Here is a 26,413-nt window from a genome sequence, read left to right on the forward strand (position 1 = left end):
GAACGCAGCTGGTCCAAAGGTATATGTTTACTGACAAATAAGAAGGATACTGTACAGGTACTATAATAAAAAACCTGTATGATGGAGTCAGTCATTATATGAATGTTATATGTTGTCACTTTATCCATTTAGAAATACTGACCAAAGCTTTAAGCATTTGTAGAAATTGTAAATCGACTAAAGCCAAACAGAACAGCTAAGTGGTCAGTTATTTTAAAAAATATATGTATTAATACTTTAAGGTGTTCACATGATTGCTTCAGAGAAGAGAAGACTGCTTTGATCAGTGGACTCCAGCAGACACAAGAGGAAAAGTGCAGTGCACCAGAAGCTGATTGGTCATCACCACACAATCACAGTCATCAGGTGTGTTTACAGATGTGCGAGTGTCAGAGATCTTCTACAGTGTCTGAAGCATCTGTAGCTTTATTTACCTTTGGTGCTTTTGCTCCACGGCAGCTCTACCATCAGATCCAAGTAGTTCCTGGTCAGGGCATACTCAGGCATGGACTGAGGCATCTTCTTCAACCTGGATACAGAAGAACAGGATTAACTCTTATCTCTTCTCAGTGTTAAGAGCAGTTATCTCTTCATTTGCTCCATCTAGTCCAAAAAGAAATATGAGATTATTACCAGTACTGGTCACTCTACAGTGGCTTACTGTACAATACAGAGAGATGCAAGATCTTGTTCGGTGTGTCTAAAGTTTCAAATGGATTTTCCCCCACTATTATTTTGCCGACCTGCCGGGTCACCTCACTCTATCTGGGGCACTAAGGTTCATGAACCCTCGTAAATTCCTAGATCCCAGCTGAAAAACAAAGGCAACCAGGCATTTACAGTGGCTGGAACTGTCTTTACTGTTCACATGAGGACTATGCAGTCCCTTGCTGTTTTTATGGCATCCCCAAATGTGCATTTCTTTAAATTAGCAACTCCAACTCTAATTAACTCAGCACTTTTATTGCCCTATTCTTTGGGTGTATCATTTATTTTTTTGCCTTTTGCTTATTTGCCTTTTATACTTTTTGTCAACATACTGTAGCTCCAACTCATTAGGGAAATCACACACAAAAAAAACAAAAACAGAAAAATATAGGACTATGTGCTCAAGTAGTGGAAAATGTCATATTCCTATAAATGCTGTGTCTCTTCTTGCTATAAACTCTCACCTCTTGAGCTCCTTCAGACAAACTCTGAGTGCAGCTTCAGGCATGTTTGCTCCGTGAACTTTCCTCTCCAGGACGGCCATGTCGTCTCCATCTTCATCTTCATCCTCTTCATCCAGATTGAACTGACGGCCTGGGAACACTCCACCTTTACGCACAGAAAGCACCTGAACAGATGTGAGACAGAGGAGCTTCTGATCTATCTACATCCCGTATATGCATTTCTTTCTTTTATTAAAAAGAAAAAGAGAGGGGGAAAAACCCTGTTACCCTCTCATTATCAGGATTTGTCTTCCTGGTTTTCTGCAGTAGCTTCAGTCCTTCTATCTGTCTGGTCAACATGGGCAGGGCTTTCTTGAAACGCTCCTCCAAGCTCAACGCATCGAGGACCTGCACAGATGCAAAAAGAACCTGACATTTATTTGGCGGACACCAAAAACCAATGCCTTTCTTGTTTTCCCGCCCCTTCGCATAGTACGATTTTGACTGACAGACACGTCACCTGTAGTTTTTCCTTGTTGGACGTCCGGATCATGGAGGCAACCACATCGGGTAGGGTTTCCCTGGGCAAACTGTCCAGCAGCCGTCTGAACTTTGCCACCACTGGAACAGACGTGTCCAACATGCCTAACAACTACACACACATACACACACACAAAGTGGGGTTTGAGTCACTGGTACAACCGTACTTGTTGTTTCTTCTCAGTTCAGTCCATCACCGAGTGTTGTTGTCATGATCCATCACTTTATGGCTGTAATGATTTGTGCCTGTTTCTTGTTATTCTGACAATATTTGACGTTCCAGAGTTCATTCAGAGTTCTCCAAGAATTCACCCAGCAAGAGTGAAACCAGCTCTAACATAAATTGTGAATGCAAAGAAAGCAACCTTTTAATTTATGGGTTTGCCAACTTCCATAAGTTCAACACAGCTGCGGCCTGCTGGATGTCCCAGCGCAAGATGAGATAAGAGAGAACATTTTTATTTTCCCAAAAAGCAGCATCTGTTGGCCAAATTGCTTGTTGCTGTTTTTGCAAAAAAAGGGGAAAAAAACCTTTTGGCCTCTCTGTTAAGTCTCATGGAAACTGATTGAAACTGCAAGCCCGGCTCTGACCACCGACACATGTTAAAAGGTCAATAATTAACACCTTAACACATTTCATGTGTGTAATCAGTCGTTACGCTACAGTAAATCTAAGACTGGTATGAATCTTCTTGTCTATCCCTAGGCAAAAGAGTGAGAGACTGTATTTCAATGAATTATTGAAATATTCCTTTAAATCTCTCATTTCCTGCTGCTTCCTAAATCACAAAATCTTTTTTAAGTTATGAGTAGTGGGACAGTACCTTGTGACATCACGTTAATGGACAAAGCCAAACATGGGGGGGTTGGGGGATTTTTTTCCCTTCCTTTATTTCATAAACAAAATCAGAGCTGTTGAATAAGAGTTGGTGAAAGCAGATTTTGGATTCATCATTGTGCCGTCATGGGACAAATATCGACACACAAGAACGACTCTGAGTCACCATTGAGCTCTGTGGGTTTGTTCCTTTGTAAACCATCCTTCAGTTTTGTTCTTTTTCTCTTTCATGACATGTTTGTCTGCTTTCTGGCATCCTTTGGTCACGGAATAACCCTACGAATTTGGGTGATTCCCTTGGGCAACGTCTGCAGAAATACAGACACATACAGTGGATAAAGGCCCCTCATGCCGGTTTGACAGTGAAACAGCTCTGATCCCTCATGGATTTACCAAGATTACTCACCAGAGCCTGTGAGTATCGTGAGTTACGGTGCCCGATTACAGCGAGTCCATGGAGGAAATGGTAAATGATCAGTCGGTTAATGGATAAACATTTATTCTGAGCTTTTCTAGACTTATCGACAATCACAGGAGTTTACTTTAGCTTTTTCCCTTAATATACAACACTTTCCTACACACATTCATTCCCACACCAGTGACAGACTGAGCCACAGCCGCCCCCGAGGAAGGAGGTGCACTGATCTCCAAAACACATCACTGCACCCCCCCAAGACAGGACTCTCAGACTCCAACAGGGAAGGTGTTTTATGGACTGTTTAGGAGTGTTTGGTGGGAACATCCAGATCTGGAGCGTCACTGTACCCGAGCCTCGACAGGTCAACATGACTGACAGCTAAATTATTTCCCAGGCTTATTGAGGTGTCTTACGGGATAATGTCAGGGTGGCTGTCCACCTGCTGGGGGGGCAAGCACAAGGGACAATGACCCTGACCATCACAGTATATCAACTACAGAATGACTTCAAACATCTTTTGAAGTGGCTCGGTCAGAGAACAGACCATAATCCACTAAAGATCCTGTGGATTGACCTTGGAGCCGCTTACACAAGACATCACAAGAATATATGACTGACCTGCTGCAGCTCAGTTGGGGAAACGATCCCCAAATTCCTCCTGAGCGTTGTGCAAGACGAATCAGTAGCTACAGGAGGGTTACTGCTGCTGAAGCTGGGTCAACTAAATACTACACCAGCACTGTGTTTGTTAATATGTATATTAAAAACTGTGTTGTGGCACTAGATCATGAACATTTAATTGTGACTTTATATACTTTTTCTTGCCCCCGCACTGCATGTTACAGCACTAACACTGAAAAGCACAGCTCATACATTTACATACTGTGTATGATGTGCACCTACAGTGCAAAATGACCTGCAACAACTCATATTAGACATGTATCCGCGGGCAACATCAATATCTGGGGTTAAAACACAAGAGGGGTCCATGGGTTAGAAGGAAAACATATAGCAATGATGTGTTGGGAATGCGCTCCCATGTGAGAATGTTAGTTATGGTTATTTGTCAAGAAGGACCTGTTTCAACTTAATGTCACTTTCAATTCAACGTGTATTCCCTTGAGCCAAAGAGGCGCTTTTGGTCCGTGTGAAAAATACAAAAGCAAAGGCCCCAAAGGGAAGAAAACACATGCAGCAAATTGCCTCAGACCAGATCACTATTTCTGACCTGTGATCAGGTCACACTTGGATGTCACTGGATACAACTGGTAAAACAATCCGCTGCTTTCCAGGTTTATGCTCCGAGTGGTTAGAAGAGTCAGTACAGAGTGAAACAAAGTAATGTTGACTGTAAGGCAAGTATAAAAAGAAAACCAGGTAAAAGATACAGTAGTACAGAAGTCAAGATAAAAGTTGAGGCACAGTAAAACCGTGATGTACTTAGTTGTTTGATGCTGATTGTGGGTGAGTTACAGTCACCAAATAGGTTAAGAAAAAAAAAAAATTCTCACTGTAGAGATCTGCTGAGGTCCTGCTGTCACAAATAAGCAGACAAATAAATTCCTTCAGCTTTGTCAGAAATCTAATAAAGTAACACTATGTAACTACTGGAACAAGCTTCTCATACAAGACATGTAATGTAACAAAAAGTCAGTGCCTTGACATGTTTCGACGGGAAACTTCCGTCTTCCTCAGAAGCATCTTCTGGTGTTAGCATGACGTTATCAGCTGATGTCATCGAGGCGTGACCGGCCGCCCTGTCAAGTTTGACAAAGCGGCCACGCCTCGATAGCATCAGCTGATAAAAAGACACAAAGATGATGCTTCTGAGGAAGACGGAAGTTTCCCACAAGAGATTACGGATTACCAGGCGTGTTTGTGTCGTAGACAGTGCTGTAAAGCAGTCCATGTCCTTCATGAGACACAATCTGGGACACTGGGTCGGAGGCGCTGACCTTGCAAGGTTGGTTTTCAGCCAAGAGACACAAAGTGGAAGGTGGAGAGCCTACATTCTCCCCGAAACAAGTCATTTGACCATCACAGTTACTACAAAGCTGTTTAATTGAGGTTAAAAAATGTTTTTGCATAGTTCCTCTAAGGTAACAAGGTTTGACAGAGACCTACCAATGTACGGTATATCTTCATTTATAATCTGTGTCCTTAATTCTACCATGACGAAATAAGATCATTAAAAACAACATTTAAAAAAGGAACAAAACACCTGGAAGTAACGCCAGAAATGTGGGGATACTTGGTCTCTTAACCTTCTTTTCTTTAAGCCAAATCCCTTCCCTCAGTAGTACCATGGATGTAGCTATATCTCTATTATTTTTCCCACAACCTGTTTTCATCTCTTTGACACTCACCTGTACAGCAGCCTGGTAAAACTTCTGGGACAACTCCCCCAGCTCCGCATCATCTGTGGCGACACCCTCTGTTGAGGAAGTCGTGTACTGCTCCAATTTATCCAACTGCTCCACCTGCATTTTTTTTTAAAACAATCATTAGAAAGGCTGTTGAGTCTTACATATAAAAATTTGCTATTTCCATTTACTTCTTTTACAAAGATTCACTGGGCATAACAATATCAGGAAGATTGTGACCAAAGCTTAATAGTCTAACTGTGTAGTGTATACAGGATCTGGACCAGTATCTTTACCTCTGCCAGTACAAAGGGTCGCTCCTTCAGCAGACTTGACACTCTAAAGCGACACAGTCCGGTGATGAGGAGGGTGTAGTGGGGTTTAGGCCAGTTGCTGCCGACCACCTGTACTGCAATACCCGCTGTACCAATTCTACATAGACAGAGAGAGAGAGAAGGTCAGAGTGAGACAGAGGAGGTGGATTCTGAAACACAACTCTTTGGAAGACCAATTTCAGCATCCTGAGGCTGGACGGGATTATTCTTCAATACAAAACATTAAAAAAAAAAAAAAAAAACATACTGCGATTACATGGGGAGATATTGTGTTTACAGTTTCTAATTGCATTTGCTTTTGTTTTCATGTGAAAAATCTTAATCTGATGATGTGATCTTTATTTGGCTAGGCTATTTACAGAACAAACATGTTGTTTTGAGAATATAATTTGTTGGTCAGGGCAACACTTATGGTGCTAATGATGCACATCAGTGTTGTGGCACATTTTACTTTTAGCAAAAAACAAAACAAATGCAGCCCTAAAGTCACAGTCAAATCAATTAAGATCCATGCATCAATAAATAGGCTAATTAAACAGCAACTATTTTGATAATCTAACCATTTTCTAGTAATGGTTTAGGCAAAAACTACAAACATCTGCTTGTTCCAATGTAACTAAACTGAATATATGACGTCCGATTGTGAGGATTTTCTAAATGAACACACAGCTCCAATAGGCTACTTAACAGCTGATTGGCTTGAATTTTAATCTGAGTCAAGTCAGAAGCTGTCAATATTTCCAATTTCAGGACAAATATGAGCAGCACGAGAGCTTCATCAGTGATATGCGGGTCACAGGTGAACTAAAGGATTATGACCATCTCTGTCACAGACTGATTCAAACACAGGATGACAGGAGGATCTTGATTTTTTCCTGATAACTAACTTTTCAAGAGACAATCTGTAGGCTACTTAGTAACCAGACAGGCCTGGTGGACTGCTGATGAAAGGTTAAAGTCCAGTTCTGTGTGCTTGGCTGAGTGTGTTTGACTGCAGCCACACTGCCGTCTGAGGGCAGACTTTTCTAGAACAAATCACACACTAATAGGCTACATTTGTCACAAACTATGACCTGCACATCACAAACCTGACTATGGCATAACATCTAGGACTGAAAATGATAAGAAAATGGTTTAATAAACTGTATCATTCAAGTGTAACATAATGTAAAGATATAAATCAATGAATTTAAATCTAAAAGACCATTTTTCATCTCATGACTCTTATACAGTCGAAAACTACTCTAGGAGTTGCCACTTCTCAGTATTTCACAATAAAATTATGTCACAGTTTGACTCTAACTTGGATTCAACCCCCCAACTTCTTCTACTTGACCTAGAAACTTCCTGAAGGGCTCCCGACCTTCTCAACGGTTGTCACGCCTCCCAAAAATCACACACTAATAGGCTACATTTGTCACAAACTATGACCTGCACATACTAACTCACAAACCTAACTCGGGCATAACATCTAGAACTGAAAATGGTAAGAGAATGTTTTAATACACTGTATCATTCAAGTTTAACGTAATGTAAAGAAATCAATGAATTTAAATCTACTGTAAAAGACCTTTGTTTTTCATCTCATGGCTCTTATAACGTAGAAAACTACTTTTATTGGACTCTGGGAGCCTGAAGCGTTGCCACTTCTCAGTATTTCACAATAAAATGTCACAGTTTGACTTGGATTCAACCCCCCAACTTCTTCTACTTGACCTAGAAACTTCCTGAAGGGCTCCCGACCTTCCCAACGCTTGTCACGCCTCCCAAAAGAAGAAAAACGACAACAGCAAAATCTCATCAGAAACACAAGTGAGGAAGCAGCTAGGGGCTATAAGACAGCGACTTAAAGTGCGTGTTAAGTTACTTGTGTAGGGTGGGCAGGTCGTCGGTGTCGTGCTCGGGGTCTCTGGTGTTGGGAATCACTCCTATGATTGTGCTTTTCAGCGAAGTCCCCTTTAACAGCCGCTGACTGACCAGGTGCATGTTCCGTGCAGAGTCGACGCTGAACCTGACGGTGGACCCGGGCAGCAGCACTCCTTCGTGGGTCAGCAGCAGCGGGAGGCGGCTCGGGATATGGATGCCGCTGCCAGAAGCCATTGTCGATTTGTTTTCAGAAGTCACTGTTTTTTTTGGGGGGGAAACAAATCCTGCACACAAACACCTCCTGGCTGTCACCGTCAAACGAGCCAGTCCCATGTAAACAAACGACTTCCGGGTAACAATTTCAAAATAAAACCCCCCCATTGAAAAAGTCGAACGGATAATTATCCAGCACCGAGAAAGTTAATATAACGTGTATTCAAAGATTGTGTGTGTTGTGTTGTTGGTGTTGTCTTGTCACTGCTCTTGTGCATCATTTTCTGTCGCGAAAATGTAAATATATAAAGTTTTTTTGTTTTTTTTTCTGCTCCTACTTCCTGGAGTTCCTGAATTACCTACGGTAAGCATCGAGGGACAAACCACCTGTTTTTCATTTCTCAAACATAAACAGTTCTTTTTTACATATAAATTAATTGCACACCTCCCTTGGGCAATTCAAACTGAAAAATTGTTTTGATAGTGTAACACTTAAAATCATCATATATCTTAGATGAAAAAGGATAGAAAGGAGAATGAAATAAATAAAAGAACAATTAAAAGAAAAAATATTTAAGTGAGTCTATAAGGTACAAGGGGTTTAGGACATTTGCTATATGTACAATTTATCTGCATGGGGATTATTTATTTGTTTCAAACATTTTTAACAAGGATAACTCATTCTTAAGAGCAAGCCAAGAGGGTGGGGATTTGCCATAAAGACACTTGTGAATATTTTGTAATGAATCTTATAATGATATTATTCACCAAAAACTCTGTTTTTTTGTTTTGTTTTTTGTTTTTATCTTTGAGGATTACACCTATTTGAATATTTAGGATATATTAGTATTAATATTAGGACCAGAAACCTATATTTATGGAACTGGTTGATATTAAGTCATGGAGAGATTTCCACAAATTCTGGACAGTCTCAAAACAGGTGTTCAATTGTTTCCAGATTCGTTTCACAAATATAAGAGTTTTCTACAACAAAACGAATACTTGTTGTTAACCTGAGTATTTTGAGTTCCTGTGTTGCTTTGTTTTTTTCAATTAGTGGCTGCTTTCTAGATTTAAGATTTTACATGCATTAGGTAATGGCAGTTGCTTTACTTACGGCCCAACTGTTTATTGTATTGTTAGATTATTATCTTGGCACCCCCTTGATCAGATACAGAAGCTGATTAAAAAAAATAGGAATTTGATATTTATTTTGTTCAAAAAACTGTGTTGTCCCAAAAGCTATCCTTAGCACGGACAAAGTAAACCACCCATGTGTTTGTAGTTATCTCTTTGTTGTTGCCAGAGTGCACCTTAAAATGATGGCATGGTTACAAAAAGGACAACCATAATATAAGATAACAAGATAAAATGTTGTTGTTGTTTTTTAACACACACTGTAGGCTATTTATAGAAATATAGCACTAATCATCATTTATCCTACATCTGTGTTTCCACATCCAGCCTACAGTATCCCTCCTATGCATCTCTCACACGTCTTAAATCATCATGTGTTGACCATGAACCACTGAGAGAGGAGGACATCTTCATCTTATTAACATCTAACCCTTACTTTCCCAAGTGTGGCATGTAAAATACAACCATCTGTTGAACACAGTGCAGACACGTGAGAGTAAAAATTATGAAATACTGTAATCTTTTTCAGTCAAGCAACACAACAACATCAAAGATGCATTCCAACCTTGACAACTTCAGAGGGCCTTTCTGTGATCTATGGTACCACTCTGCAGCCACAGTGGACGTCCTCAGCACTTGGAAACAGTGGTTGGGTAGATATACTGTAGCTAACTGTATGTTCAGACAATTCAGCAATCTCAACAGTAGGCTACACAGAAAAAACGGTCAAATAAAATCAACCATTTAGCTCAGACAACTGTGTTTACATTACCAGAGCAAACTGAGTCCATCTGTTTTTTGCATAGACATAAATGTATGTTTATGGTTTTTCCCATACACACAAACATGGCCAGAGCAGTCAGAACATATCAGCAATATGTCCATCACTGATTTGATTACACTCCAGTAACCTACATGTGTGTTTGAAGCACTCTGTGTTGAAGTAAGAGGTACATCCGGGGTTTTATAAAGCTAACAGAGAGCTAAGCCTACAAATTAGCACATGCAGACTACTACAGTTAAACATGAACACGACATGGTTATAGCATCAGTCTGAGCTGCCATGAAGCAGTTATTATTTAGAGCAGTGGTTCCCAACCGGGGGGGTCGCCCCCACCAGAGATCTCAGGGGGTCCATAGAGCTTTGTCCGTTCTGAAGTTGTGAGGTTATCGAAATTATACACGTATAAAAGATAAAAATAAAAAATCCCAATAACACACCCAATTGGATTATCAAAATATAGGGACAAAAACCTATAACTGTTTATTGTAAATATCAGTTTATTCTGTCTAATCACTTTATTATTTTGATGCAGCGGATGGGGGGACCTGGCTGTCTTGAGGGCTTCAAGAAAAAAAGATACTGGGATCCTGATTTACAGAAAATTGGAAAATGTGATGATTTGGATCTTTACCTCCAAAATTAGCTTTATATTATTTTCATATCAAGATTATATGTGCATAAAATCATTTCATTACCATGCCTACAACTTTAGTCTGTTTTGAATGATGGGGAAATGCCAAGATTTTCTTTCTTCTTCTTTTTTTTTTTTTAAACTTCTGCACAACTTTCCTCTCAGATTTCATCTTTCTGAGCAGTCACATACAAAGTACTTGCAGATGTACTTGTTAAACGGCACTAAGTTGGCAGTATGTATGTATAAGATTGTGAGTAAACCACAGTGGCTTGGACCACTCCAACAGAAGTTTCAACTGATTCTATCTGAGTCATTTGCAAAAGACACACAGACTTCATGAAAGAGAGGAACATCTGATTCATGTCAAAAACAGAATAACTGTTTGTTTTTTTTCTTTGCTATTGTAGACAAATGCAGAATATAGACTAAAGGTCATTTTTGAATTAGTCTGTATTGCACTAGTAGCTCATTTTGGAGGATACACTTACTTACTGTCTTGCTGGAGAGCAGATGAGAAGACTGATAAGAGCAGGAGTCTTATGCTTGCTAAATGTGAAGCTGGATTTGTTTGGCTTGGGTTAGAGGACTAGATACAGTTGGAAACAGCATAGCTCTGCCCAGATGTAAGAAAACCATCTGTCCAGCACATATGAAACTCAGGAAAAATAATTACTGTTAAATCCAGTTGAAACGACAATTTGGTATTTTAGAGAGCATAATGTGCCACAGGTTCTTCAAGAGACATAACAACAAAAACATGATATAGGCTACTAAGATATAACCTATTAAATCAGCTGAGTATTGAAGCAATATCAAACGTTAAAGTTTTGGCTGTCCAGTCCATCAATACATTTTGTTGAGGGGCTTAATTTCCTAGTGGTCATTTCTGGTATTGCATGTAGTTTTGTGATTGTACTACCAATAAAGCATTATGTCAGACAAGCATCCTCAGTCAACTGCATTTCTGCAATCCTTGAGTGACATTATCTGTAGCATTATCTACATTTCCTGTTAATCATCACTGTCTAAATATTGTTGATTAATTGTTTTAAGTAATTTCAATCAATCTACTTGTGTGTTTGTCTTGACTGTTTTAGGCTATCCTATTGTATTGACCAGACTTTGCTGGTTTTTATTTTTACTGCACATTACTAGTTCCACACTTCCTAATGAATTGGCCAAAAAAAAAAAATACAGTCTGTTCCTTGGAAAGCTAGTAGTAAGCTAGCAATAAAAGGAGAAATGGAGCATTTAGCCAAGTTCACCATACAGTACAATGGAAACACTGGTCTAGACTAGAGTTTGGAGAATGCGTTACATCAGTGAAATACTGTATATTGCAGAAAACACAACTGTAAGGAAATGCAGCTGTCAGGATTTGGGAAAATGATTACAGGAAAAATGACTGGCATGAGGGATGACTGTGAAATACTACCAGTTCACAGCAACAACACAGAAGCAATCAGAAATGTAGTAAAGTGAGAGGGGCCATTTCAAATACCACCAGGGAATGATAAAGGTATCGGTTACAGTATGTACGGGACACTGCCGTAATCGAGTCCATATGGATATAATCAGTGATAAAGTCAATGATTCATTGCGCTATAGATAAATCGCACTGACATCACAAACCATTTCAATCAATCAAAGTGATCACCACAGTTACATTTGCTTAAAAATAATGAACTCTTGATGCAGGATTAGTTGATAAAAATAGGAATTTGATTTTTATTTCTTTCATAAAAGTACTGTCACATAGCATTATACAGCATCATACATTTCCAAATAATAAATAAATTCAACATCTTGTGTATAAAAAAATCTGTTTCTAAAATCTATCTTCAGACCACGGACAACAACCACCCATGTATTTGCAGTTATCATCTCTTTGTTGTTGCCAGTCAGAAATATTTACTTTCACAATAAGGGATCCTTGAATACACCTTAAAATGCTCTTATGGTTACAAAAAGACAACCATACGGTTACATATGATCGATAAAGTATAATAAAAGATACACACTGCATTTATAGAACTACACCAATAATTATCATTTATCTGTTACATCATTATAGAGCTTCTTTGGCAAGGGGTCAAGTTTAGGGTTTAAGGATCAGATCAGAAAGCTGCTCAACCCATTGCTATACGTATATATAACATAATAATTGAACATCATCATTCTCCCTCCTTATGAGTGACACAATTAGGCTTGCAAAGCTTGAATGTATGTGAGGTTAGGAGTGAAGGCATGAACTGAAACTGAGACTTTCATACAACAAAGAGCTTTCAAACACACACACACACACACACACACATATATATATATGATCAATTCTTCATTTCATCAGCATTTTGAGCGTGTTTGAAACCAACTTTGGTAACAACTGCATAAAAAATATTCATATAATATATCATAACAAACACACTTTTCCCAAAAGTCATTAACTGACTAAACCAGCAAGTCAGGATTTGCAGGCAATGAACCAGATGCATGGAGATAAACATAATAGGTAAACACACAGGCCATAGAAAAATACTGTATGAAGTGGTGGGAAAATAAATCATGAGTCCTGACTAACCCCAGTACTGTAAATGAGTGATTCAACCTGCCTCACTGTTACTAAATGGTTGTGGGGGAATAAACGCATTTCCCTCCACTTCAACAACCTCTGTTTATCTTTTAGAGTCTGGTTCGTTTTAATATAACGCTTTAAAATGATCAAAGATGATAGGTTTATTACCAAAATAAAAGATGTGTTGCACTTGTTTGTGGGACAATGCACATTAAGCGTGTAATGCAAACAATGCATTATAATTCCCATGTATTAAAGGGTAAGCTTTCTATTCCACAGTGAAGGCCTTCCTCTGCCGAAATGTTGATTCACCCATCCAAAAAGATATTAAATTTGATGGAATGACCCAGTTAAAAGGAAGTGCCTTTATTATCTTTTGGGCCTTAGGAGGTGTATCTTCCTAAACTAAATAAGCCAAGTGCCACAAACATGTCTGTCAATCAAATGCCTCCCCTCAGTCCCTCCTATGCATCACTCATGCATCCTTATTCTACATGTGCTGACCATGAATCATCACAAGCGGAACTTCGTCATCATTAGCATCTCAGCAAAACGTCATCATTATCCATAATCAAGTGAGGCATGTAAAACACAAACATCTGTTGAACCCAGTGCAGACATGTTGGACTCAACCTCATGAATTTGGCAGTTTTTAATCAAGCCACAAGACAACATCAAGGATGTGCCCCAACCCAACCATGACAACCCCAGGGGTCCTTCCTGTGATTTGTGGTACCACTCCAGCCAGGCATATAGTGGATGGCTTCAGCACTTACAAACAATGGTCGACTGAATTCAGCGATCTCACCTGTACACAGTAACACTCTCATCCTTGCCTTAACTAGCTAAATACTGTGGATCAATAAGCCTGCACTGCAAATTTACCCTGCTAGCAAATATTGTTGCTTTAGTTACCGTAGCAAACTGAGCCGCTCTGTTTTTCATTTGCTTGATTCCTGTGGCTACTGACCCTTACACACAAACATGGTCACCATGCACAGCCGTCAGAACAAATACATGTCCATCACTGGTTATGCTAAATTGAATGTAAGTGAAACAAAAACTGAGATTTTTACAAACTATGTGTTGGTGTTCACGTTCAGAACTAACAGAGAGCTAGGCCCAAATATTAGCTTTAGCTGGCAGACAGAGTTATTATTACAAATATCCTATTATTTTGTGTGAGGTCAAACATAAATATGCAGAAGACTGCGGTAGTTATTACAGCACACTGGAGAACTCTTTAAAAAGACAATGTCTGTCAGTGTGGATCATTTCTTCCCCTGCTGTTAACATCCATGTTTGTGATGAGGGTCAGTTCATCTGTGACCTTTAACCTGACTTTTTTTTTTTTTTTTTTACAGCCTGTCTACTAATAAAGTGACTCAAATGGGAACACCTAACCTAGGTGTATAGCCCTTTTAAGTATTTCTAACAAAAACTGTTCCTGATTTAGACCTGTCCCATTGAAACTGCATGTGATAATACAGAATCAAGTACAAATACGGTTGACTTGCCTTCATTTTCCGCTTTTTTTCACAAGTTTGTATTGTGCTTTACACATTGAGCCTTACAAACAGAAAGCCTACTAAACAAAAGTTTGGTCTATATAAAAGAGCTGTGTCTTCCTCCTCAAAAACCTATAGCCTTGAGTTGAATTGTAAAAGAGAAAATAAAACAGTAGGGGCCGGCATAATTTAATGGGCAATCTTATCTAATCTAATGGCAGGAATTACTGATTTGAAGTTAAATATTCTGATTTAAAAGTGTAAAATATTATATATCCCATCCATTTCCTGAGATTTGTTTAGTTTTGAATTTAATTTTCTTTCTAGCATGTCATTCTCACAGTAACCACACAAAATACCCCAAACAAGACTGTGTGCCACTTTTTGTGTTTACTAATGAAATACAACTCATCATCTTCTAAATTACCAGAAAATGTCTTTTTCATTGGCCCAAATTTTATGGCAACCATGTAATTATTATTAGATTAGTCATCCATTACATTTGGAAATGTATAAAGATCTGATTAAAAAGGTAACAAATTCTGACTGCGATGCCACTTCACATTTGAAATACAAATGGTCACTCTTTAAGCTTTGCACAGATAATGAGTATGATGGCCAGGAGAAAAAAAAAATGTAACAGATCAAAGTGAAAATAAAATGCGTAGCCAGAATGGAGGGAGACTGTATGTTGTCTGGGTTCAACTCTCACTCCTTGTAGATGATAAACATACACAAAAACTGACTGGAAATGGAGCCAAAATGAACAGCTTTTTTTTTTTCTTTTTTCTTTTTTTTTAGCTTTTGATTATGCAGTCTGGGCCTGTAGCACACTTGTAAAATAAAATGTAGCCTCTAGGTTAAATAGTGCATAGTCAACAACTTGAGAGGGAAAAGCAAACAGCAGTTATCATTTTGCCTTTAGGATTTGGGTTCAGTTCATGTACATTGCTCTCACTCTAGTCCACTGATGGTTGACAGAGCTGTTCATAGAAGAAAAGTCCAACTATGTCACAAACTCAGTCTATGTTTTTCAGTAAAATAACAATCCAATGTGTCTCTTTGCCGTTGTGCCATGTGCAGGTACACATGTGCACATCACAGAGTGTTGGGCAGAGATTTGGCAAAGCCACAGTGACGTCCTCACTCCAGGTGAAGTTAACCCTTCGTTGATGAGGATTAAGCGGCTCATGCCACACTCCCCTTCTTAAAGAATCCACCTTACAAATGAAGTTGTCTAATATATAGATCATACATCACTTTCACACATATACAGTGCATTCATAAAGTGTTCAGACCCGTTCAGTTTTTTACTGGCTGAGCTCAAGATGTCTCTCAATTGGAGAACTTACAGAAATAAGTTTGTTCATTTTTCTAAATTTCACTTCATTCATGTATTGATTTACTCATTATTTTTAACATAATGTTGCAACATTAAAAAATTGGCAGGGTCCGAATGTTTTCTGAATGCACTGTATGTGAACATTAACAATTCTCTTCCAAAGCTAGAAACATAAATACCACAGCATCTCTCTGAGATGCCATTAAGACACAAATTCTTTGGACATCCTTATTGAAAGAGAATTTAGAAATTCTGAGGAGATGGAGCTTTAACTGCAAAATGAGCTTTATGTTATGTTAATTAGAAATTCATATTTGTGTAAAATTATCTTAAATACTGTTATTGTGCCAAGAAGTTTGATTGATGGAGCCATGTCAGGGTTGGTGTCTTCATCATATCATCAAGACAATCTTGGCCCTATTCGGTAGATTTGGGAAAGACTTATTGATGTTCACAAATCAGGACTGAACTGTCTCATTTCAGTGTGCATTGTCCTTTTCTTCGCTCCCTACAGCTCAAGGGAGATAATGATACTAATCCCTAATCAGTATCAACAGGGACAACTTCACCCCACTGTCCTCTTCTCAGCTCTCTGGCTGTAAGTCTTTCTTCCTTCCTTTCCTCCAATGGGAAATACCACAGTCTGTAAAAGAGAAGAAAAGACTGCATTAATCACTGATAATTCTCATTATAAACACTGTGAAGAGTCTATCAACGCATTTTTCTACTGTCACACTTCAGTTGTGGATTACCCTCCCTGGCTCATTCATTTGTATATACAATATGAACCATTGGACCAGAGCTTCTCAACTTATGCACAACTTCCCTCTCAGATTTCAACTTTCTGAGGAGACACAAAATATAGAAAGTAGTTGCAGATGTAGATGTTCAATTGTATATACAATGTTGATATGACATGGCTTTTTCCATTGTCATACAACACTAAGAAGTATATAAGATGTATATAGAAGTGCTGTCATCGTTTGAAATGATCTAGTAAATATTTAAACACGTCTCTGTTTTAGAAAATGGCGTGACAGTCTCTCAAGTATGGTTCAGTGTGTTTTTTCATTCATATATTTCCATAGGAGTAGGAAATTGATACTTTTGTCACTGAGAACCATGTCCTTTGCTGTGACACCATGTCCTGAACTCATATCAGGCAATTTCACGGAGAGCTTTATTTAGTTGAAGTGCTTCATTGAAGGTCATGTTACTGCCCCCGTGAAGCCCAGGACATGTGTCCATGGCAGACTTTTATTTGAGAATTGTAAAAATGTTTATCTTCTTTTCAAATCACTGAATATGCAAAAGTTTGTTTTGACAGCCCGTGACCATGCTTCTTAATTGAAAACTGGTGAATTATGAAACCCAATGTAAATGACGGCCAGTGACAGGTTAAAGAAAGGTCAATCAATAGCACAAACGGCTGACACAGCCTTTAGCTTGACAAACTTAAGTGTAAATATGATCATTAAACTCTGTCACTCAGTCAGTCAAAGCTAAAGCACTGCAGGCTGCTACATATAGCAGAATCAATCATGTATAATTCCTGTGTGGATGTATTGCAGCTTAAACATATTTTAGTTACAGAGTCACGGTAGATTTACTTTTATGCAATACCAGCTCCCTCGCTGTAGAGATGTGATGACTGAGGAAAGCTGCAATAACAGGAGACCATGCTGAGCCTTTCCCCATTTTGCTTATATCCAGGCCCAGGTCATTAACTCAATGTAACACATTTCCGCAAGATTTTAAATATATGTTATGATTTACAGTTGAACTTGCTGGCTGGCTGTCTGGCATGTCACTCAAACTGTTACTTTCTTCACAAACAAGACTCAAGACAGCCACTTCCCCCAGACCACACAAAGGATAAGGTCCCATACTAATGAGCCTCAGTTGTGTATGAGTGGAGAAGAGACAAAAGATCCCACAAGTGTCTTGATCTTTCAAAGAACATGCAATGTTACATTATTGCTTTAATACCCACATGGGGGATATAGCAATGTGCCGGTGTTTGCTTGAGGAATGCAGTGACATTGTCCAGTGACATTCCAGATGTGAGGGCCTCAAACAGGACACATTACATGTGATTATAATGAGACAGTGACGGATTACCCTGTGTATGAGGATATAGCAAGAGCAGCATAATTACAGCACATACATTAGTCAAAGTTGTGGTTTATTTGCAGCAAACATATTGCATATACATAAAGATATTGTGTGGCATAGATAGGGATCTGTGTAACAGATGATGGATAACCCATACATTCAGTGTCTGTTGTGTATGGCCGAAGAAAGCAACATTACGTGGCCGGTAGGAAGCAGAATAAGAGGATGTTTTGAGGAGGACACTGACTGATTATGGTGCTGCAGGTGACATTTGTTGTCTTTATGCTTTAGTTTTAGATAAACAAACAAGAAAAGGCATGTTAATTAGCCAGTTTCCAATATACATGTTATTGTAAGTACATCACATCATATGATGTGAACCAGAAATGTGTTGAACCACCGCAGGACGTGCTGCTGCAGCACACTGTGTACAGCTTTTGTGACAGTAATAAACACAGATGCTACATATTTAGAGATGGAGCATTAAAACGGAAAGCATGAATAGAATGAGTGAATAAAAGCTGCTTTAGATCCTGAGGGCCTAATTAAATCCTTCTGGCAACGCAAAACAGGGTAGCACTGTTTTCATGATGAATGTAGTCATGTGTTCAGTGACCACATGTTTGAGTGTCTCTGACAGACAATACTGAGCATGTTCCCATCCTGACATTGAGGGAATCCATAGTCGTGATTTTGTAATGCACTGGAACAATTTCACAAAGCTTATATGAAAAAAAGAAAAAAAATTAAAAATGACTTAAGCCGCTCTCAGACCACAGAAGCTTTAATATTCTAATAGGTTTTGAAATCGGGTTGCATCACGAACCTAACGAGAGACTTCACAGATGTTGTTGTCATTAAATCTAAGACATTACACACATTACAGGATTTGACAATAACGAGGCATTACACACTACAGGATGTTACAGTAGTAAGATGCCCGTGCTGCAATCTCATCTCCTGTGATCACATGTAAGGGATGTAACTTTAGAGGCTTTGTGAGGAGGTCGGCTGCAGCTGTTCTAACCTCTGCCACTAATTTTCAAAAGAAAAAGTAAAGCTCTTATATCTGAAACCAGACTTGAAACCTTTTAAAAGCACCATTATTGTTCATTAAGGATATCACTTGACATGAAATTGAATGAACCAGTGTGTGGACTGTTCTCTGGGTAAAGCAGGTTCAAATTAGGTTTAACTATCTGAGAAAAATAAGAGGCCACTGAAAGTGAAATATGGAGCTAACAGTGGAAGATACCGCTGAGCAGCTTAGAGTGGATGGTATCTAGGATGCAAGAGAAAGAGTTCATGTGTATGTTGAAAGAGGGTGTAATAGGGTGAATAAACAAGGGGAATAAAAAGGAGGGCTGGATTAGGGGCCTGCTATTCTTCCCCTTATCCACAAAATAAGACAGACAGGCATGTTTTTGACAGCTCAACACCAGGCTAAGGGAAAGAGGTTGAAAGATCACTCATCATAAGAAAGTCAATCTCACATCCTTGTGATGATTTCAGAGTTGGCTTTCTATTTCCAAATGGTGCAATTGAGTCAAGGAAGGCTAGACAGTGTGGTGAGAGAGGAGATATACTGGAATTCACGGATAATGAATTAAAAGCATCACATAATGCAGCAGCAGAACATCTGTGAAGTTTCTCCTTATGATATGACGTGGTGTAAGCCGATTTCAAAGCCATTTAGGATTTTAAAACTCCTTTAGTCTGAGCCCAGAGTTACGCAACATAGTCGGGCTAAGAAACCAAACGCTATGGGACCCAAACTGTCCCGTCCACTCAATGTTAGTTTTTTAGAGTTGGTTTCTGGCTTGCAAATGTGCATGCTAACTGCAGCAAATTCACATCCACCTCATATTGTTTTTGTATTATAAAATGACCCTAACTCTCTCCAATATGTAGATTAAAAACATATGCTGATGGGGGCTTTCACATCAGGACCCTGACATGTTGGAATGTCCTGCCACAGGAGGTTATACAAGATAATCCTCTTAATGTAATAAATCCGTTAGATGTGTTTATATGGATGGCTTTTCATGATTAGTTTTTTTTTTTTTTTAAACACCTGGTGCTGTGTGTGTGTGTCAGTCTCTTGCCAGTGTTTTAGTTGTAAAGTCACAGGAGGTTTTACTCATACATGTTTCCTACATTATACTCACAGTCCTGCTGCTCTTCTGTGTTGGCAAAGCACTCGCTGAAGAGGCAGTACATGGTGTGGCAGAAATTGTCTAGGAGGGATTTTGGGGAAACAAATCGCCAGCTGGACTCTGGCACTCTGTCCGGTTCTTCTGTTAAACGATCCCAAATGTCCTGGATAGTCTCTGGAAGCTCCTGCTGTAACACCTGGGCACACATGAAAACATGCACAGAAGAAGGAAAGGTTAATGCACAGATGATAAATGATCTTCAAGAAAAAAAGCACAAAAACCCCTCAGAACAGCACAAAAAGCACCATCAGTCAATTTTTCCAGACATTTCCTTCATCCATTTCCACCAACAGATGCTTTTGATTCACAGTATGGCCAAGTTTTCGTACTGAACATGTGACTCCTGCAGCTTTCGTCCGCTCTTGCCCTCACACTTTTCATCCACTCACACCTCGGACCTCAATGAAATGAGATGTGAGGTTACAAATCGCTGGCTTTTAGTTTGCTGCCTGTATTTTCAAAATGATGACAAAGTAGCAGTCAAAGGTTTGGACTCACCAAGGGAAAAGGAGTCCAAACTTTTGACTGGCACTCTATGCCCAGCTGCTACACACAGTTTTAATCCATCAACACGGACCAGTCTCTGCCCAACAATCACTGCTGGCACAGTAAATAGTATTCAGGAAGTGTGATGTCACAGGTAGAGGCTAAGCACAGAAAGGCCAGTGCTTTGCTAAATCAAATGAAGAGGACAAGGCTTAGACATAAAAGTGGGCAGGCCAGCAGGCAGGTAGGTGGAGACATCAGGAAGCAAAAACAGGAAACAACAGCATGAAAGACAAAAAGGCACAAATATTAGCAATCAGTTGTTAGCTGACTGGGGAGACAGGGCTGGAACAAAAACCGAAGAAGGGAGGGAAGAAAAAGGTATGAAGGTAGGCGGGAAAGTTCCCGTGTATGGAAATCTTAAACAGGTGAACAGCCGCATCTGGAAACAGGAGTCCGAGACATCTGGTGGGCAAATTGAGTATGACATGAGGTTAAGGAAGAGAGCCATGACTCTAGGATCTCTAACTGGTCCTAAACCTTTAATTGGGAAAAGTTGTTCTCGGAAATTTTTAAATATTTAGACTTGAATAGGGACATTTAATGTCTTTTAGATGGAACCTCATAATCATTAAGTCCATGCAAAAAAAAGAGGCACCAGGACTTCAGATGGCAGACATCTCTGAAGTATTCAAAGAGCACTCAGACCTCTTCACCTTTTTCATATGTTGCAGCTTTAATGCTAAAAAAAAAAAAAAAATCATTCTCATCAGATCTCATCAGTCAACGCTCAATACCCCAGAATGACAAAGTGAAAATGTGTATAAAAAAGAGTACTGAAATATCAAATATCATACATCTGATCAGTCCAGACACACTGTCTTCTGGAATTAAACTCACCTTCTGCTTCAAACCCATGCCTAAGGAGTTGTGTGCTCATGCCTGATAAGATTTATTACCCTGCAAAATACCTGTCATATGTATAGATTCCCTGAATGATCAAAGGGCTTCACTTCACTGAATTTCACAAATAGAAGCTGTGGTGATTTTTTTTTATGATAAGAAGGCATTCATTCCCAATATTGATAAATAGAATCAATGTGACATCTATCGCCTGCCAAGTATCCTCTGAGGATAGAAGATAGAAAACTATACTCTAATGATTATTGGCAGGGAATTTAAAATACCTATTGAATTGTTTCATTTGAGGAGTGAATAGAGCTGCAGTACGGACAAATGACCTCTGTCTTACCTCAGCAGGATGCGACTGTACAAAGACTCCCTCAGCGTCCCTGAAGCGGCTTTCCAACTCGGCCGTGTATGGACGCGAAGGATGTCTTTCTGGCAGAACACGGATTATCTGAAATGTCAGTTTATTCCTTTAGTTACATTGCGACAACAATTAAGAAGTGGGCACAGAATCAGCAGGAGACAGCAAAGAAAAACATCTTATTTTTTACAAATGGCAAAAATTGACTACATGATAGTATGGTTTCGATCAAATGCAGAACTGAATAAACAATCAGCACTATAAAGATATGTGGCTTATTGCAGAATACAAAATAAGACAGATTGTTTTACGTAAATATGGTTATGTGAAATAGTCAAAGTCATATGAGGCCTACTAACTAAAGCCGCTAACTCACTGCAACAGACCCCCAAACAACGTCAATGTCATATCAACTTGAGAGCAGAGTCCTGCATGCAGCAGATTGGTAAAAGGTGCTCCTTGTTTTCAGGCAAACATAGTTATGTAATTAAGCTCTTATCACCAAGAGAAACAAGGAGCTCCTTGCTCAAACACAGCTTCTTCTTTTCAAATAACAGACAAAGAAATGGGAGCAACAAATTCACAGTGAAAACTAGTGTATTTGAAGCTGAATCCAACATGTACTGTAATAGTCTCAGGTTTCTTTGTTTGTTTTTCTGTAATAGACTCAGATTTCGTCAAGGCCAACCAGGCTCTATGTGTATTACTGCTGACAGATGGACTGATGTGCAGCATCCCACTGTGATGACCTCTGATGAACTACTCACTTAACTCTGAATACCCATCAGTATTAGGTCAAGTGTGCATCAAGTGCGGTTTAAGGGTGTTGCCATTTTTCCACTCACTTATCCAAATAACTGTTGACAGGTGAATTTACATTTTGAGTCTTGAAAACTCCAGGTGTGAATTTAGCGACAACCCAAGAGAAATCCATCCGAGCAAGTAGCAACAATTATCTAAAATTAGTGCCTACTTAATGCTCAGGATTACAGGGGCCCAAGCCCTGAGGGTTTAGAGAGTTCAAACAGACAGGAGACAAAGCTGCAGGGGCGCTCGCTCCACTGGCTTTGTCAGCAGCTCAGGTGACTGGCAGTTCAGATTTTACCTTAAGGCAAAAAAACGGTCAATGCTAAACACACCGTCATTCAGTGACTGACTGACATTTGATTTTAAACCTATTATCTTGATTGATTGACAAAGGTTCGGCAATGATATTCATCTCAGGGCTGCATTTAATCTGCATTTAAAGAAACCATGACTAATGTGGGTAGGTGAAGCAAGGACATAATTAACCTATGCTTCACATAGGTAATGGTTAAGGTAAAGGTAATGTTATTTGTGAAATTTAACTGTATGGAATGAGTAAAATAAAGATTAAAATACTCTTCCTCTGTTTATTTGGAAAGAAGTTAGTGAGTTAGGATGGAGAAAATCTTTCTTTTGTTTATCCCGACGGCAGATTTTTCTTTGAAACTAGACAAATCATTCTAACTCCTGAACCCCTCCCTTGCTGACACTAAGGTACATGTATCTACAAGTGAAGTAACACATGCAGGGAAGGTTTTATACATGTTGGTAAAAAACTGGTTTTGAATGAGTGATGTAATATACTGGCTGAGGTGTACTGAGGAAATGAATATATTTCAAACAGGATCATTGAAGTAAGGGTTCGGATAGAGTAACTGTAGACTAAGGAATTTCCTTCAGCCATGCGTAGGCTCACTTGAAACAGTGTGTTATGCATTCATCTACATCTGTTTAAGTAAGATGAAAGCACCATACCTGGTCCTCTATGTTTCTAGTGATGGATGTGGCTTGTGGGCTCAACTTACACTGAGGCCTTGGGCCCATAGCAATCTCACGTTGGCTCTGCTTACAACACTCTGGTAGCAGCGAACCCTTCAGCTCTTAGCATTTTATGATTTTGTGAATAAACTTAAACAATAATAGCACGTCTAAACACATGCGTTGAGTTATTCCCAATAATGATATACGTAATATACAGTATAATATAAGAAGTCTGTTGGCTTCATGTTAAATAAGGGGGGTGGTTTCACATGTAGCTGTAACTATCCCAAAAGTACAATACTATTATTATTATTTTTATTTTTTACCTTTTTTAAAACCCCTTGGTTGACCTGGAACCACAGCCTCTGGAGAACCAGTTCATCCAAATCCTCCACGTGTAACTTCTGATTCAAAGGAGAGGAGAGGAGAGGAGAGGAGAGGAGAGGAGAGGAGAGGAGAGGAGAGGAGAGGAGAGGAGAGGAGAGGAGAAGAGAGGAGCAATGTTTTAAGGTTGATGAATACATTTTCATAGCTTCAGCTGCAGTAATGGTCTGAATTAGCGATGACTGACACACTTGACGTTTTGCCTTCAGAGAGAGGAACAGTACAAGCTTTACCCAAAGAGATAATTTTTACCATTCTGCTGATGTTTGACAGTTTAAATATTTCCTTCTGTTGAACCCTGATGGTGTAGTTGATGGGGAAATTGTGCTTCTGGAAAACAAAGGAAAGGGGAAGAGACATATTAGCATCTGCATTTCATACCGCAAATACCCCCCTTTATACCCTTGAAATGCCAGGACTGCTTTTTATGCTATGAGAAATTGGTTGTGACATTTACTATCAAACCTTTTAAAATTACACAAAACCAAACTGTGCAGTAAAACACAACGCAGTCGGAAACCTGTCATGATCTATTGATGATGGTTGTTTGATTGTTAATTGTTTCCTTCATGTCCTGTAAAGTTATAGTGGTTGTTTATCTGTGGCCATGCAATGATGTATGGTTGCAGTGGTTTCATCGCTTTCATTTAAAATAAGGAAGTCATAAAGACAAATAAGTAAGCAGAGTACATTTCTAAAATCCATTTCATTATATTCCTATATCTAATCCAAATTACCAAAGAAACTGTGCATGATGAATGAAAAGAGAGCACTGATGTTTTCTGGGTACTGATTTCATTGTTTGGGACATCTGTTGCCACAGAATAATCATTTAAAGAGGAACTCAACTGAAAATAAGATGTATGTATTTTCCTATTTGTATAGACACTTTGTTTTCATTTCCACTGCTTAGAATAACCGAATAAAACAAATGATTAAAAAAGGATTTTACACCTCAAAGAGAGTTTATTTGTCGTAGGGAGTATTAGTCAGAGAAAAGTTCCCGAGTGATGTCAGGGGGTTTTCTTTGTCCCACATTCATAACAAGTCAGAGAATATCAGCTCTTGTTGCATCAAGATTGACCAAGGGGTTTGTGGAAGTGCAGCGCGATACTGATGGAGGCCCCCTTAAATACAGTTAGTATAAAAATAATGTTTGCCTTTGTGTTGAAAGGTCTCTTTTGTTTTTGTTTGGTTTCCTATTACGGTGTAGTTGGCACAAATCACTTGAAAGACATTATTATGGGAATGGCTGAAAAAAAACTTCCACTGTTTTGGCTTCCACAACTGGTCCAAACATTAGGACCACTAATTGCATAATGCCACATTCACCGAGACATGCTTCAGTCATGCCATCATTCTCTCACCATGTACCGTCGTCTGTGGCTGAGGCTGTCGTTGAGTGTCGTCAGGGGCGAGCACATGCTGGCGGGTGTCGAAGCCATACCGGGCGCTAGCAAAAACAGGCCTACAAAAACAGGAGTGAGAGAACTTGAGTTTAAGTGCACAGTGATTTTCTGAGTGTCAAATGTTGTGTATTTATCAGCCTGCCTTTTTCGACAGTCTGAACCCAATTCTAATCTTGACTAAATTATACAGATAAGAGAGGATGTACAGTAATTGAATTGCCTTGCCAATTTACTGTCTATGGTCTTGCAGAGCATTTGTTTGATGTGTATAATCAATCTGAGTTTAAATAAACCTGACAAAAATTACACTCTGTTAATTGTCCACAACTTCTTACTCCATGCTGATTATATTTTTCTTTGCACAGTTCTAATTAAAGTTTCACTATGAACCGAGCCAGTGTTAAGTTCAGTAATCAAGTCTAATTATGAGTAAGACAGAGTATAAACTCAGCACACAGCAATCCCTCTCTGCTTCCTTTGCTCCCTCACCCAACCGTTGGCTGAGACTCCAAAAAGTGTAACATGTTGCAGTCCTACTTCATCTCCTTCACTGTCCCCCTTAAGGCGATGGTAGATCACTTCTCTCATTCACCCCTCTCACTGGGAATGATGTGTTCAAATTCCTGACTGCTATCTGTATTATTACACACACTGAATTGTACAGTTACTATTCACACCTCCATACCTCCTCCAAGCAATATCTCTCACCATTTTGACAGCGATTACACATGTAATTAATGCTTTTCTACCTTAAGGAACATACCAAACTGCATTCACGCTGATTGAGCACAAACCTCAAAAAGACTCATCTTTCAAGCCTGCTGTTGAGAACTATTGGCATCTTTAGTTGTTGCATTTTTCTTTTATCTTGTGTAATGTATTAAGACGGTGGTGTTTTATGCAGGTCTCCGAATTCCTCTCACTCAGTGCCCTTGTTTATCCAGATCAGTTGGGTGTTACAGACACTGGAACAGCTCTGTTGTCTGTGACAGAAGCCCTGAGGGCAGCTGTACTGTAGTTGCAGCTCTTCCCTCAGTTCTTATC

General features: G+C 39.2%; 2 protein-coding genes across 3 annotated transcripts in view; both read right to left on the reverse strand.

The window, feature by feature from the left end:
* The window catches only part of lonp2 (lon peptidase 2, peroxisomal), a 30,590-nt gene extending 22,740 nt beyond the window's left edge, over window positions 1-7,850 (reverse strand). For both annotated transcript variants that reach the window (XM_085779867.1, XM_085779866.1), the window contains exons 1-7: window positions 7,513-7,850; window positions 5,607-5,742; window positions 5,314-5,427; window positions 1,672-1,803; window positions 1,440-1,559; window positions 1,173-1,336; window positions 435-529 (exon numbers count right to left, since the gene is read on the reverse strand). In XM_085779867.1, the coding sequence (XP_085635993.1) occupies window positions 435-529; window positions 1,173-1,336; window positions 1,440-1,559; window positions 1,672-1,803; window positions 5,314-5,427; window positions 5,607-5,742; window positions 7,513-7,844 (1,093 nt within the window). In that variant the 5' untranslated portion in view covers window positions 7,845-7,850. The remainder of the gene's footprint in view (window positions 1-434; window positions 530-1,172; window positions 1,337-1,439; window positions 1,560-1,671; window positions 1,804-5,313; window positions 5,428-5,606; window positions 5,743-7,512) is intronic.
* Window positions 7,851-15,160: 7,310 nt separating this feature from the next.
* Window positions 15,161-26,413, reverse strand: part of il34 (interleukin 34) — a 33,727-nt gene continuing 22,474 nt past the window's right edge. Inside the window, exons 3-8 of the mRNA XM_085779877.1 lie at window positions 25,328-25,428; window positions 24,213-24,290; window positions 23,903-23,980; window positions 21,771-21,878; window positions 19,985-20,168; window positions 15,161-16,344 (exon numbers count right to left, since the gene is read on the reverse strand). Of these exons, the coding sequence (XP_085636003.1) occupies window positions 16,286-16,344; window positions 19,985-20,168; window positions 21,771-21,878; window positions 23,903-23,980; window positions 24,213-24,290; window positions 25,328-25,428 (608 nt within the window). The 3' untranslated portion in view covers window positions 15,161-16,285. The remainder of the gene's footprint in view (window positions 16,345-19,984; window positions 20,169-21,770; window positions 21,879-23,902; window positions 23,981-24,212; window positions 24,291-25,327; window positions 25,429-26,413) is intronic.

This window comes from Trachurus japonicus, chromosome 6, assembly GCF_045865225.1.
Source record: "Trachurus japonicus isolate A0001 chromosome 6, Traja_1.0".
Classification (NCBI taxonomy): Eukaryota; Metazoa; Chordata; class Actinopteri; order Carangiformes; family Carangidae; genus Trachurus; species Trachurus japonicus.